This window comes from Eleutherodactylus coqui, chromosome 2 (assembly GCF_035609145.1).
Source record: "Eleutherodactylus coqui strain aEleCoq1 chromosome 2, aEleCoq1.hap1, whole genome shotgun sequence".
Classification (NCBI taxonomy): Eukaryota; Metazoa; Chordata; class Amphibia; order Anura; family Eleutherodactylidae; genus Eleutherodactylus; species Eleutherodactylus coqui.
The window spans coordinates 231121517-231137801 of NC_089838.1; the positions used below are offsets into that span (position 1 = coordinate 231121517).

The 16285-nt window shown below is 40.2% G+C and overlaps 1 protein-coding gene across 4 annotated transcripts in view; it reads right to left on the bottom strand.

Moving 5' to 3' along the window:
- The window catches only part of DMXL2 (Dmx like 2), a 123962-nt gene that overhangs the window by 22504 nt on the left and 85173 nt on the right, over window positions 1-16285 (bottom strand). For 3 of the 4 annotated variants that reach the window (XM_066592607.1, XM_066592606.1, XM_066592609.1), the window contains 5 exons: window positions 13576-13706; window positions 12098-12346; window positions 11087-11268; window positions 1828-1964; window positions 955-1040 (listed from right to left, as the gene is read on the bottom strand). In XM_066592607.1, the coding sequence (XP_066448704.1) occupies window positions 955-1040; window positions 1828-1964; window positions 11087-11268; window positions 12098-12346; window positions 13576-13706 (785 nt within the window). Of the gene's footprint in view, window positions 1-954; window positions 1041-1827; window positions 1965-11086; window positions 11269-11522; window positions 11667-12097; window positions 12347-13575; window positions 13707-16285 lie in introns of all 4 variants that reach the window. The other variant, XM_066592610.1, reaches the window with a different exon arrangement.

Genomic DNA, 16285 nt, shown 5'->3' on the forward strand with positions numbered 1-16285 from the left:
ATAGGCCATAAATGCTGTGGAATTTGCTGCGGATATTCTGCAGTATTTACAGGACAAGCCATGACATGAAGAGGAGAGGTCAAACATCGCCTTCATATGGAGTGGAAAATTTCCTCCACGAATCCACAGTATGCCGATTTAGGGCTCATTCACAAGACTGTATCTGTAAAACGCTGCAGGACTCCCACACCTTTTTACCAGCAGAAACTGCGTATGGCAAGGAGTGCGCTGTGCGGGATCGCCTATCTCAAACATACGGTTTTGCGCACTGCGATTTTAATTTTTTTTTTGTAAACTCCCCGCTCTGTATCATTGCGGCATATGAATTGCCGCCCATACACAATGTATTGCGTATGGACAGTGTTGCATACGCTGTCCATAGAAAAGAATAGGGTTCACGCTGTGTGGTACTCGGTGTAGTAGAGCATGCTGCAATCTTTTTTTCACACAGACCCAAAACAGGTAAAACAATGTCCTTGTCCGTGGGCAGGGTGGGATTCCGCTGCGGGCTCCTGCCCACGGAATCCGACCCGCCCGTGGACATGAGGCCATACTCTAAGCTGAGTGCTCTGGAAAAGAGTTTAATACCGCATACCCTACACACAACTAGAGCTGTTATTGGGCTTATTGAACCTCATTAGTACATTGCTTTATCACTTTCCTTTCCAATGTACAATGCTTAGAACTCTGCTAGCGAGTATGTTGCATGTGTGGCGTTGGAACTAAACACCCACACTGGATACGTGGTGACAGCACTAGTGTTCATGAGTGTCTGGACTGTTGGAGGTACGCGTTGTGCTGAATTTGTAGCCTGGGCAAGTGTAAGACTGAGCTGTGGAGTAGCGTTTACCACTTAAAGTCACAGCCATGTCACATCTGCAGAGATGGTCTTCAGTGACACCCCCAATAGAACATGTTATATTATAGTCTTCATAAGTCTAGACTGCAACAAACCTGTTAACTCTAGTCCAGCAATTGGGAAGAAATTCTTAAGATTATGGACTGCAAGTTTCACCATTGCCAAACGGATAAGTGTCCAGCTGAAAGTAAACCAACACAAACATTCATTTATTGATCAGTTATGAAAACATATATAATAAAACAAAACATAAAAGAACGTCATTAAGAGGATGTCTGGTGAACCGGTTTATGAGCAGACCAAGTGATTGATTTTCCATCCAAAAGTAAAGTACGGCCTAGCACTTAATATAAGACGGTTTCTTATTTTTGGGGAAACACAGTAATATGCAAAAGTGTGGCGCAGCCCATCCTTATTCAGGGAGAGTGAACTGTACACCTATCAGTAACCACACACTTCTCTCAGTGATCTGGGAGAGCGCTTGGTGAGTGCTCTGGCACATCATTAGGGAAACAGGTCAGGGGGGTCCTGTGCTGCTGGGCCCCCTTGACCCCAGGCTGTAAGAATTGTTAGTATGATTTTTTTTCTGGCTAAAAAGTGCATCTAATGTTCCAAAAAATATGGTTTACATGCATGTTATATGGAGAAATTTAACTTGTGAACGGTTGTACATACAAAAGATTGGTTTTACACCAAGCATGGCGAACGAGCAAAAAATTAGTGTTATCTGCATTCAATTGTAAATGCAAGAGGACAAGAAATGCAAATAAAAATGCCAAAACTACATTTTTGTGTTAAAAATGAGAATTCTTGTTTCTAGGTCACTGTGCTTGTACTGCTTATTACACTATAGGATTAGCAAAAATGTAAATATCATCACATATGAACACTTTACACATTGATGCATATCTGTCCATTTATGCATGTCAGCTAACAATCTGTTCAGAGGATGCACGGGTTTGTATTACCTGTAAGAGCTAGATTTTATATGTTCCTGTATTTGGGTATCAGAAAGGAAAGCATCATCATCATCCTCCTCCTCATCACTGGGGATACTTTCATCTGAGTCGTAAATGACACCACTGTCAGACAGAGGAAGGAATGGCTGCAAACATAAAGAGAAACAATTCAGAAAATGACTCCGCTATGAATTTAATATCAAGTCATAAAGCGGTTTATTATCCGAGGAAATAAGTATTTCAATTTTACTTATTTTGTGAATATTTTAATCTCCTAAAAGCAATTTCACAGATATTGGTAGAACATTAAACAAATGTGACAAAACAGTCACAAATCTTATAAATTGCAGGCACAATTAGCTTAGCATGTGTCTCTGTATGAAAATCCGTAAACTTTGCCTAAATTCTCTGAGTCTCTATGAAACCCAAGATAAGCAGAAGAGAGGCGAAATCAGAGAGATAGGATCCGGAACAAAACATGATATACAATGTCAAGTTCAAGTGGTTCTAGCAGAGGTAAGAGGTCTGAGAATAGCTGAAGTTGAGTTACACAGTGAGGTATAAGCAGACAGCGGAGCTTAAGTATGATCTTGTAAAAGGGAGCATTCTCGGGGCAGTTATTCATATGAAACATATCAAGATACTAAAGGATGCTCCTTATATAATCAATGTCCTTGTTGCTGATTTACCGTCAGGCTGTCATTCGGCAAAAATAAAGGATGCTGCGCCATTCTGGCCAGTAAAATAGCTAAAAATAGCCTGATGAATCTCATTATAAATCAATGGGATCCATTTTTTAACCCTGTGTTGCCAGTGCCTGAGATCGCTGCCCTGCCATGCCTTATTACAGCGATCATCAGGGCTGTGGTGAAAGTCCCTCATGGGGACACAAATGTGGTAAAAAAAAAAAAAAAAAAACCTTTTAAAATGTTTTTCTCAGATTAGCATAAAAAAAATCAAAACCCCACATATTTGGTATTGCCGCGTCCGCGACGACGCGTACAATAAGTTGCACATGCTTTTGACTGTGCATGGAAAAAAAACGTTAAACAAAAGCTAAAAAAACTGCCTCACTAAAAACGCAATAAAAGTGATCAAAAAAGCCATATGTACCCCAAACAGGTACCAATAAAAACTACAGCTCGTCTCGCAAAAAATAAGCCCTCATAGAGCTCCATACATACAAAAATAAAAAAGTTACAGGACTTTGAATGCAGCGATTTAGAAAGAAAAAAAAAAAAAAAGAATAAAAAAAAGGGGGTTTTTATTGCAGAAAAGTGGAAAAACCTAAAAAAAATTAAGAATTTTGGTATCATTGTAATCATACCGGCTCGCAGAAAAAACGCATTGTCTTATTTATGCTGCATGATTAACGCTGTAAAAAAAAAAATCTATGGCAGAATTTATGCGCTCTCTCCCCCTGCTATCATAAAAAAAAAAATTTTAGTTTTACAATATGTACCCAAAAATGGCGCCAATAAAAACTACAGTTCGCCACGCAAAAAACACGCCCTTATACGGCCGCATCGACAGAAAAATAAAAAAGTTAGGACTTTTGATAAATGGAGAAGAAAATCCACCAAAAATTGTTGCGTCCTTAAGCCAAAAATAGGCCATGTCATGAAGGGGTTAATAGAGTATCCTGGGTAGATTTTGTTGATACCTGTTATTTATATTCATCAGTCCTTCACACAGGGTACACAGGTAATCTATATATATATAAAATTGAATGTATGTGTGTCTGTCTGTCTGCGTGTCTGTCTGTTTGTCCTTTATGCGCTACTACACCACTCATCCGATCGCCATGAAACTTTGGGGAGTTGTTGAGTACACTCCTGGGAAGATTATAGGCATAGTACAACTATCGTATGATAAATGGCGCGCGCGCGAGCGTCGACAGTTATGCCCCCCCCCACGTAGATCGTTTGATTTCCATAATTCCCACCAATTCTCTCACTTCCCAATGTCGTAGAAACATGAAATTTGGCACAAGCATTGATTATGTCATAAATGGGAAAAGTTAATGGGTCCCAACTCGATTTAATTCTAAGCGCCAAAAAATTAGCGTCCAAATTTTACGTACGGAATCTAATTTTCTCACTTCGCGATGTCATAGAAACATGAAATTTGGCATGAGCATTGATTATGTCATAAATAGGAAAAGTTAATGGGTCCCAACTCGATTATTCAATTCTAAGCGCCAAAGAATTAGCGTCCAAATTTTACGTGCGGAATCTAATTCCATCACTTCCCAATGTCATAGAAACTTGAAATTTGGCACGAACATTGATTATGTCATAAATGCGAAAAGTTAATGGGTCCCAACTCGATTATTCAATTCTATGCGCAAAAGAATTAGTGTCCAAATTTTACGTACGGAATCTAATTCCATCACTTTCCAATGTCATAGAAACTTGAAATTTGGCATGAGCATTGATTATGTCATAAATAGGAAAAGCTAATGGGTCCCAACTCGATTATTTAATTCTAAGCGCAAAAGAATTAGCGTCCAAATTTTACGTACGGAATCTAATTCCATCACTTCCCAATGTCATAGAAACTTGAAATTTGGCACGAGCATTGATTATGTCATAATTAGGAAAAGTTCAAGGGTCCCAACTCCATTATTCAATTCTAAGCGCCAAAAAATTTGCGTCCAAATTTTATGTACGGAATTTAATTTTCTCACTTCGCGATGTCATAGAAACATGAAATTTGGCATGAGCATTGATTATGTCATAAATAGGAAAAGTTAATGGGTACCAACTCGATTATTCAATTCTAAGCGCCAAAGAATTAGCGTCCAAATTTTACGTACGGAATCTAATTCCATCACTTCCCAATGTCATAGAAACTTGAAATTTGGCATGAGCATTGATTATGTCATAAATAGGAAAAGTTAATGGGTACCAACTCGATTATTCAATTCTAAGCGCCAAAGAATTAGCGTCCAAATTTTACGTACGGAATCTAATTCCATCACTTCCCAATGTCATAGAAACTTGAAATTTGCCAGGAGCATTGATTATGTCTAGAGATGAGCGAGCGTACTCGGAAATGCACTACTCGCTCGAGTAATTTGCTTTATCCGAGTATCGCTGTGCTCGTCCCTGAACATTCGGGTGCCGCTGCGGCTGACAGGTGAGTCGCAGCGGGGAGCAGGGGAGAGCGGGCGGGAGAGAGGGAGAGAAAGATCTCCCCTCCGTTCCTCCCCGCTCTCCCCTGCAGCTCCCCGCACCCGAATCTTCAGGGACGAGCACAGCGATACTCGGATAAAGCAAATTACTCGAGCGAGTAGTGCTTTTCCGAGTACGCTCGCTCATCTTTAATTATGTCATAAATAGGAAAAGTTAATGGGTCCCAACTCGATTATTCAATTCTAAGCGCAAAAAAATTAGCGTCCAAATTTTACGTACGGAATCTAATTCCATCACTTCCCAATGTCACAGATACTTGAAATATGGCATGAGCATTGAATATGTCATAAATAGGAAAAGTTAATGGGTCCCAACTCGATTATTTAATTCTAAGTGCAAAAGAATTAGCGTCCAAATTTTACGTACGGAATCTAATTCTCTCACTTCCTGATGTCATCTATATATGTCTGTCTGTCTGTCCTTTATGCATTACTATACTATTTATCCAATCGCCATGAAACTTTGGGAAGTTGCTGAGTACACTCCTGGGAAGATTACTGGCATAGTACATCTATCCTACGATAGGTGGCGTGCGTGTGAGCATTATCGACAGTTATGCCCCCCCAGACAAAGATCATTTGATTTCCATCTCAAGCACGAAAGCAAAAGGCATTATGAGCAACGGGATGCGTGTTCAACTACAAAATGATGCATCCACCGAACGTTTCGCTTGACAATTGCTGGATATTGAGAATGCTGAGCTAAAATGACAGCTGTGCTGTGATTGGTTGCTATTTCTTATACTGCTGAGGTAACATGAAAGCTGTGCTGTGATTGGTTGCTATTTCTTATACTGCTGAGGTAACATGAAAGCTGTGCTGTGATTGGTTGCTATATATTATACTGCTGAGGGAACATGAAAGCTGTGCTGTGATTGGTTGCTACTTCTTATACTACTGAGGCTACATGAAAGCTGCGCTGCGATTGGTTGTTATATATTATACCACTGAGGTAACATGAAAGCTGCGCTGTGATTGGTTGTTATATATTATACCGCAGAGGTAACATGAAAGCTGCGCTGTGATTGGTTATCTAGATATATAAAAACGAATGTATGTATGTCTGTCTTCGCAGCAACGCGCGACAGGTAAGCTAGTGCTTAATAAAAGCAAGTATAATTATGGGGATTTTTGGAAAACATAATATACTTTGATTTAAGAGAAATACATTTAATGCATGTATACATAATTGATGTGTGTGGGATGTATTGAACTTGGGTATTACTTCTCGGCTCATGATGTGATTTTAATCCCATTGGCATGAGCGATCGCCTTTTGGCTATGTTTGGTTGAATATGGACTATATCTTATGGCACATGTGTACTCATATACATCAGGCAATCATTAGAGACGATTCATGGTAATATGTTCTATTTGAGTCATGTTAACCTTAATCATTGATGTAGGAATCAATGTTTCGCTTCTGATGCATTTCTAACCCTGTCTACATGGGCGAGCGCCTCTGGTATATGAATCTGAGTATGAAGGAATGCTTTGAGCCAAGCGCAAGTTTACAATATATTGTTGCGAGGTGTCTTCAGTGACTATCTGGCGAATGCACATGGTTATGTCCTAAGTGACTTGAGGTATGACATGTATGATAAAGAGGCGGTCACACCCCTGCAATGACTGGATGTTACTACGGATTTGTTGCTGTGGATAAGCTGGTCTGTGCACACTCAGCGTTATGATGGGGAGGGTGTATGGATGCATCTCCCTCTGATTGGTTGTTATTAAGAACTTGTCAGTAGGGGATTCTTATTGGTTTGAAGTTTTGCCCTTTAGCCTGCAATGTAACTTTGATGGTGTGCTTCTGATACTAAAGCGTACGTTTCTGAGCGTTTTCTTACTGACCACATCATCAGTCTGTTGTTGCCTACACATGCCTGATGAGATCAGTTTAATATGGGGATGACTATTTCATAAGATGAGTACTAATTAATAGGAATATTGCTTCTTTTGTTGCTCTATTCTGTGGCTCCCTGATGAACCTAACGGCTGTTTGTAAGGGGGAAGCGCATAGGGACCTGCAGTTATTAGGAGGCTTTGATAGAGGTTTGTATATTGGTATCACACATTAAGGTGTTCATTTGTGGATTTAGCCCATATTATATGTATTAATGGAGTTACTCTATTAACCCTTTTTTGACCATAAGTTCTATGCATCTGTAAAGGTATTCGTAGGACAATTTGTTTGTAGGGTGATAAAGGGTTTATAGGGTGAGATTCCGGAATTGACCTACTTCTTTCAGGGCGTCAACTTCGTCTAGGCATAGGTGGTAATTAGGGTACTAGTAATTATAGAACCAGTGTTTCTGGTAGTGCAATGGGCCACACGAGCTGTGCTCATCCCATCTACATTGCTCATCCCATACGACAGGGATCAGAAGCAGCAACGCACTGGAGATGAAGGGCTTACATGCTTCACCCTTTATCACCTGAAGGAGACGTCATCTAAGGTCCTTCATTGCATTTAAACAATTGATTTTGGATTTTTCACTCTGGTCATATGTGAAATCTTATATTCAAATTTATATATAGTCTTTTTTTCTTACCCATCTTATCAAGATTGTGAGGCGATTCTATAATTGCAGATCTATGCCAATCATTGATTGAATATGGTAACATTAAGTCATGTTTTGACCCATTTTCTGTATGGCTGTGATAGAAGGAGTAAAATGGTCTCCCAATTACTCTAGGTGGGAACCCTATAAAGCCTTTAAGCCTGACTGGTTTTATGGGGAAAAAAAAAGCAAAATAGCTTCCTCCATAGGGAAACAGCTTCTCTTGTACTGCATATAGACGGCTAACCTGACAGGCGGTAGCTACATTAAAGTGGCAGCAGAGACAGCTTTCTTCTTTTTGAGGAAGAGCTATTTTGATTATATTATTTCTGACTGGAAAGTCTGTTCTGTCAAATATTATATAGCAGAATCACATATAAATGTCTACGTTTTACCTTCTGCATCAAAGTAAACCTAAGAGGAACATTTCCTAAACCTGCTTCATGCACTCAGTAAGAAAAAAACTCTGATGTAGGAACACTTTAATATTGTGTCTGGTGGATAAAAAACAAACGAGGCAAAGGGAACAAAGTAGATCCATAACCTTCAAATATTGTGTCTGCTGAATAGAGGAGAGGATGATGTACAATCCATCTCCGTCATCAGATAGAATTAGTTGCCATGTCTATTCTATTACTTAATAGCTGAAAACTGTGACAATAACAGCTATGCAAACGTAACAAAACAACTCAAGCCCTTATAACATGCTGACATCAAAGACTTGCTTCCAAATACAGCTGTCAAACTAGACTTATTTTAGCCACACACTTGGGGTTTTTTTTTTCCACACCTCTTCTGGTGTGTATTAACCCCTTATGGACTAGGCTGTTTTGTACCTAAAAGAGCAGACACTTTTTAGGGATTTTACCCATGTGGTGGTTTTACTGTCCTATTTTTTTTCCTTCACATACCAAGATTATTTCTGCTGCGTTCACCCCCCCCCCCCCCCATGACACATAGGGATATTATTTCTCTTTTTTCCCCACTTACCCTTTTTTTTTAAAAACTTTTATTGGCGGTATTGTTATTTTATTTTTTTTAACATTTATAGATTAAAAAAAAAAAAAAATTTGTAAATATACACCAAAATAAAGTAAAGGAATGGTTTCCCCATTTTGTTTAACGTTTTGATATATAATTTATATAGTTTTGGATTACAGGGCACATATGGCGCCGGTTTTAGTTGGCGTTGGCAGAAAGTCATTTTCATGCATATATTTTTATTTTATTCTGTTTTTTTTTTTTACTTCTTTTTGTAACTATTTTTGTTACCATCTAGGACTCCCATGACATCATATAAGATCTCTGGGCGTCATTTACATGCTTTTTTAAAAAATTACTATTTGACACTTTTTTACTGTAGCTGGGTCATCCGTAGAAGCAAAACACCCCCTGTAGTGACAACAGTTACTGGCAGAGCTGATGAGGGTCAAGTGATCGCCAGTTCCCATAGTGGAAGAAACCCTCTTCTTCTAAATACATAGTGCTCATTGTTAAAAAAAAAATGTTTCTCCCTTCTCCTCCGGGTTCTCAGCTGTGACTAACAACTGAGAATTCGACCTGCACCTGCTTCATTGCAGCAGCACAGGCTTTAATCCTGCGCTATCAGCCGACATTAAAGCCCAGGACCAAGTGCCTTATAGTTACCGCGCTTGGTCCTTAAGGGGTTAAAGAAGAGTGCAAAATGAACAGAATGAAGTGCCCAACAACTTGCTGACTGATCTGAACATCTACTTTGTTGGTCATTCTTAAGACGCTGCGATCAGCTGTAGATATACATTAGATGAAGAGCAGGTAAAAATTACGTCTAACCTGCATCTTTAGGTTACTTTTCCATCCCTCTAATTACAGTAAATGACTATTTTGGTTGTTTGCTTGCTTTCTGCTGTGGTGTTTGCCCAAAGAGTATGTTCACAAGCTGTGAAACTGCTTTAAATGTGACACAATTAAACTGGCTGTAGAAAAGCTGCAGTACAGGCACCGTGGATGATATTTCAAGAAATCTCTTCCACACGCTGCAGAAAACAAATCTATACTGTAAGTAGACTAATAGAACTATGTTGCGGACTTTAAAGGGGTTGTCCCGCGGCAGCAAGTGGGGTTATACACTTCTGTATGGCCATATTAACGCACTTTGTAATATACATCGTGCATTAAATATGAGCCATACAGAAGTTATTCACTTACCCACTCCGTTGCTGGTGTCCACGTCTCCATGGATCCGTCTAATTTCGGTGTCTTCTTGCTTCTTTAGACGCGCTTGCGCAGTCCGGTCTTCTGCTGTGTGCTCGCGCCGGAGAGCTGGTCTGCGCGTCGTCATCGTAGCTCTGCCCCGTCACGTGGTGCCGATCAGCCAATTAGGTGGCTGTATCGGCAGTGGAACGCAAGGAAGGAGAAGACAATCCATGGTGCACAATGGGAGAAGACCCGCGATGCACCATGGGAGAAAACCGCAGTGCATCATTGGGAAAGGACCGGCGGCCATCTTTAAAAGAAGAAAAGAAGATGCTGCGCGAACGGGGATGCAGGTAAGTGATTTTTTTTTTTAAATAACTAACGGAATTGATTTTAACGGGGCAGAATGCGGGGGTAAGTTAAAAAAAATATTGGGATTTCGCCGCGGGACAACCCCTTTAAATCTGCAGCATGTCAATTCATACTGTGGATTTCCACCACTGATTTCACCTCTTCAAATGAGGCGTGAAATCCATGCCAAAATGTACATGTAAAAACATGTGGATTTTAATGCATATCTGCACTAATTCCGCAATGTGTGGACATACTCTACTTTGGTTTTGCAAATCAGAAACCAGCTCCTCTGTAGTCGCTCCCACACAAGGACTGGCTAAAACCCACAACAGATGCACAGGAAAAGGGAGTAGGTCCAGCATAGGATAAAAGCTCTTTTTCCCTTAATCATAGACTTAAGAGCAATATGCTTGCCTGAAACACGCAAGACGCAAATGCTTCTTGTTGCTCTCAGTCTGTCTGGATTTTTTCATTAAAGGGTTTTTATTCTATGCTGGACCTACTCCATTTTCCTGGGCTACTTTGGTCTTAGTATAGTGCACAGAACCATGTCTTCTATTTACATATTTAACCCTTTCCAATCCAATTTGTATCCTTGTTTTCCCAGGGGGCTTACTCTTTTTCTGCCGTTATACAACGCCACTATATGCTGGCTAAAGCCAGTACTGCATGAGGTGACATGTTGGATAGGCTGGCAATATACAGTAAGAGAACCCTGACGGACGTCTTCCTACATCAGAGCTGTACAACTTTAAATCATAAATGTCTTTAGATGTCAGACAGTGGATTGGAAAGGGTTAATACAGATGGATTTTTTGGGCACGGAGATGGTTTCCGGAGACGTACAAAGAGTCCAGTAAAATGGTGGATGTAAGAAGCTGGAAGGTAAGAAAGATGTCAAAGTTTGCTTTTTTACATACATTACTGAACGTAAATATTAGAACTATACGGAAAACATTACATTAACTAATCAACATACTTTGGCCACAAAATAGTCCCACATGCTTAATTCTGGAGGAATAAACTTCTCTTTGTAGGTTGGTCTCTCCGCAGGGACTGGAGGTGGTGTAGCAACGTCCTTCACGGGTCTTCCAGGCACCAGCATTCTCATATTGAAGCGGCGACGATGTTTGTCTATTTCTTCAGACAAGGCAGGAATCGCTGAAAGAACAGAATATATCAAACCTCTCCAAAATGCAGCATACAGTATTCCTTACTGTGGAGCATGCAGAAATTAGCAGCCAATGGAAGACTTGAAATACGGATATAAAATAAAGATTTTAGCAGTGAGATTTTAACGCCAATGTGTCGTTTGGCCTCATCTTGTTGCATGCAATAACTACAAAGTGCTTTTATGTGGCAGTGGTTGAAGGATAGGAATTCCAAGCACAGCAACAATCACACTGGTTTCTCACCATACACTTGAGACTCCTGCCCTTTATCAAGAACAGAAGCATTGTTTTTAGTATTAAATAAAGCACTTTCTGTTGTAGGCTGCTCGTCATTTGGCAATACAGGAACACATTGTGGTTTATGCACATCAAAGCTCGTGGTTCTACCTGAATGAGATACACCATTTAAGGAAATATCAATAAATCTTCCAGTTATGAACATCCCATGTTTGGCAAGAGACATAGCTTTTTTGTTTGCAAGTAAAATTCAGCTACATGTAGAAAAGTCAGTTAGGATAAATGGTTTGAAGGGGCTTGCCCCACTTCTAGCTGTTTTGCCGCAGGAAGCAGAAAGCTCCATACAATTGCAGTGACCCGGGTTGGTACTGCAGGCTGAGTTCCATTCACTTCAATAGAACTTGACCCGCAGTACCAACCCGAGCCATTGTGCAATGTACGGAGCTGTCCGATTCCTGAAGCAAAACAGCTAGAAGTAGGACAACCCCTTTAAAGATAGGAAAAACTAATTGAACTAAAGCACACCAGTAGTTTAAAAGGGAAAAACATATTTACAAAAATTTCTAAAGCAGAATTTGTACCTGGAATACTCTCTGGCGGCTTTCTTGGTTTTACTACAAGCTTAACTCCACCCCCAAAAACCGCTGCCCACATCCGGTTGTTCAGAGGATGAGCAGAGAGGCGAAACAGTTCAGTGCTAGAGTCAGTAGCAAGGGCATGAATCAGCAGGCTCACGTAGACAGCAACAACTGCTTCACAAAGCAATACATTGAGTTTAGGCTGGTCCTCATCTTGGGCTGTACTTAGCAGATTTATTAGAGAGCTGACGCCTGGAAACAAAAAAGAAAAAGACAGTGAAGAGATTAAAAACTAAATTTCAAATAAAAAAAACTGCAATAAAATCTGTATACACACAAATATCCCAACACATAATGGTCTAGAAGGACAAATCTGGGCACAATTAATAGAAACAACTAGAACACATCTGTGTTTAAAGAGGTTAATCTAAATGTGCCTTATATTTGATATGGGTCCATAAAGGGTTCTATATAAGTGAAGAATGGGAACACACACAGCTCACCAGAATGAATAAGATTTAAAGGTTTTTTTTTGAGATTTAACTGAAAAATAAAAACTTGTAATTATAAACGCCCTCTTTCTTGCCCTACAGCACTCAAGTCTATACCACTGTCTGTGCAAAGTACAAGTCACATGTGTGACCTGACTGCAGTATTGGGAGACCCTCTGTGCAATGAGTGGGACACTTCTACATTGCACAGTCAGTGAGGGAGGTGGGCATCCATGTACAGACTTGTTCAGTGGAGAGCTTAGAGAGCAAAAGCGGGTCATTCTTTGAAAAGCAATCCTATTGCAAAGTCCCCTGACTTTGCTAGTATAAGGCAGCTATATAACAAAAAGAAGCTAAATCCTGGACAACCCCTTAAATTCTTTAAGTACTGGACTATTTTGTACAGTCACCAAAAGAAAACTAAAGCCCTATTTACACGCAACAATTATCGCTCAAAATTCGTTAATGAGCAATAATCGTTTTGTGTAAATGCTGCCATTACTAACTCTTTGGCTGTAGGATGATTTTGAGGTGACCTTAAAATCCATTGTTCTGCCAGAGAGGATAACAGGAACCGCACGCTGTGTTCTGCCACGGGAGCGGCTGATTATATTGTATTCAGCTGATATCCCCTGTGAAAACAAAGGAGCTGATTGCAGAGCTCAGACCACCTGCTGTAAGCTGCAAACAGCTCCTGGAGGCTAATTTACATGCAAATGAAGACTATAAAGTGCTAATAGATATTAGTGTTCATTAGCACTTTATGCAAAATGATCGTTAGAACTGTCAATCTTTTGAAAGATTGTCTTTGCATGTAAATGAGGTGCGGCTTAGCCAAGGGGAGAAAGCCAACATTCTATGTCTTTTATTGAAGGCCAAGCGGAGTGGAAAGTTGTCCTGCTGCAGCTTAAGAGCATATAAAAGATCCACATTTTGCAATCCACTTGGGTAGTCTTCTGCTGAAAGTGTGTTCCCAACCAATAGTCTTACCCGGCCATGAGGCTGGTGGTGAATTTGGAGTAGCATGTTCTTCAATGCTTTCTGTCCGCAGTCGTCTACGGTCACTTAGGAGGAGGCCTTGGTAAACCATTCCTGTGAACTGATTTGCTTCTGTTTGACTGCTGAATAAATTAAATGAGAAAAAAACAAGACCAATAACTCAACAGAAGCCGTTACCCCTTTTTTTCACATGTTTAGAGCTGTCAGGGCTATTCAGTCCATTTTCAGGTCTGACAGAGAATTCAGTGACTAAATATTTAGGCTTGTCAATTAAAGTCAATTTTGTTTATCTACATGTCAACAATATAACTGTAGGCGGCTCTGACATTGAAATAGTGCAGGTAAAGCAAATACATACTGTGGGAAGGAAGTACACAGAATGGCCTGCAGGGCCCTTCAAACAGGCCTTCTGTGTACTGGAAGGTGTGCTAATCAGCAGGGACAGCTGCGTGGGTGTGCCTAGAAGGGCTAAAACCACCAGACACATTCAGTCCAAAGCTGGAAGCTGGGGAAGTTGCCTGCCATCCAGAGTAAGAGGCTTTAGCAGCAGCCATCTGGAACTGGCGGTCTGAGGTCCAGCATGGACCACTCTGGGCCTGTCATAAGGTCTGACAGAGTAGCACGCCCTCTAGACACCCTAGGTGCGGGATAGTGATGGAGACCCTGTGGGTTGTGAACCCTGGAATTGCCGTATGTTCCACAAGTGTTTGCTGTGAATTAAAACAAAAGCTGACAGCCGCCAGAGTTTTGAAGTCATTCAGTGGTCTGTGTGTGGTGCCAAAACCTATTTCTAACTTTTTGCTAAGATATATTTTATACTCTTGTATGGTACCCAGCAGAGTGAGGACAGTTAGTCATACGTTCTAACATGAGAAATTATGGTAATCACAAATTTTAAATGCAGAAGGAACAGCAGCTCTGGAGCACAAACAGCTGACCTAACAGATAAAGTACTAGCTACACTAATGAAACATTCACATGCTTGTATTTATAGTCCATAGTTATTTCTCCATTAATTACATATTGAACCCTTTCATGGCCAAGGTTTTTATGAGCCTTCATGCTCAGAACAAAATTTCACCTTTTTGAATGCTGCAGTTTTTTTCCCACTGCTTTTTGTTTCTTAGTCTACCTCCTTTTTTATACAGGACACATGGGCTTACTTGTTATTTAAAATTGGGTGGACATCAAATAATTTTGCAGTTTTTTTTTTTTAAGGAAAAAATAGTCAGAAAAAAAACTAACTTTATTTTCCCATGCTTTAACGTGGTTAGTTCAATTAAAAATAATTACACCAAAAATTAATAGTTTAATTCTCCCGTGCATAATGATACCAAATGCGCATTGTAATATACATATGATGTCACTATAGCACTGAAAACAAAAATACTATTTTAGCCGCAGCCTCTGTTCATGGATCATAATCATTCAAGTGCAGATTTTTTTTAGCAAAGGTGCAAAAATAAGTCGGGTCAGAGTAGAACAATGCAAAATTGGTGTTCGGTGTAATTATTGTATGTATTAACGCAACATATATTGTGCATGACAGGAACATATTAATGCATGAACACCTGATGCACATGCACAGGATGTCTACAATTTGTGCACAAAGTTTGGTGAGGAGCACTTTTTTCAGATTATTTTTTTCTTCTCTTTTTATTTTTCAACGTTTTACCATATTTATTACTTTTTTTTTTTACCAAGGGGGCACAGATTAGCAGGGAACACATTATCGATGTGTTCCCTGCTGCCCCCACATAAAGAGCATTGATCTACAGTGATCTAATGTGAAGAGCACTTTAGATCATTGTTAGCAGTGATCTGCAGGCAAAGACATGGAGAAGATGCACATCATGTCTTCTCTTCATGCCTTTAAGTCCCCGTCTACAGAGAATATTTGTGATGTCATTACTGACACCATGGAACTCCCTAACAACCCCCCAAATGTAGAAGCAGCACTTCTACATTTAGGAACACAGTGCTCAATAGGAGCTCTATGATCAGGGCTCTTTGTGATGGGGAATGGATTATTTCAGTTCCCTGACACACTACAGGATTGGGCGGTCAGCTTGACAGCCTGATCTTACTGATGGTGCTGTGTCAAGAAGTGCACACTGCCATCAAACTCAGCATGTAAATTAAAATGGATGAGCCCGGCCGTCCATTAATTGACCTGGTGTGGTTCAGAATGGGTTAAAGGGGTTGTTTAACAGAATTTTTTTAACTGTAAAAATGAGTTTCCCGTGCTGGAAAATAACAAACGACCTAATATTCAATCCCCTGGCTCCCCACGTGTCTCCTATCAAGAGCTCCAGGTCTCCGCTTTGCTGTATTTTACAGGCTGCTGCAGCCACTCACATGGCTCAGTGATTGAGGTGGGGTCTGTGATTGGCTGCAGCAGCCTCTTACATCCCAAAACACAGGCTACTGCAGCCTTTAATAATAATAATAATAATAATAATCTTTATTTGTATAGCACCAACTTATTCCGCAGCCTTTAAACAATGTCACAGCGGAGACCCACAGCCGTTGATTAGGGACACGCGGGGAGCCAGTATGAACTCCTTTGTTATTTTCCAGAATGCAGAACCTGTTTTTGGTTCAGAGTGTTAAAGGGGTTGTCCCGCGGAAGCAAGTGGGGTTATACACTTCTGTATGGCCATATTAATGCACTTTGTAATATACATCGTGCATTAAATAT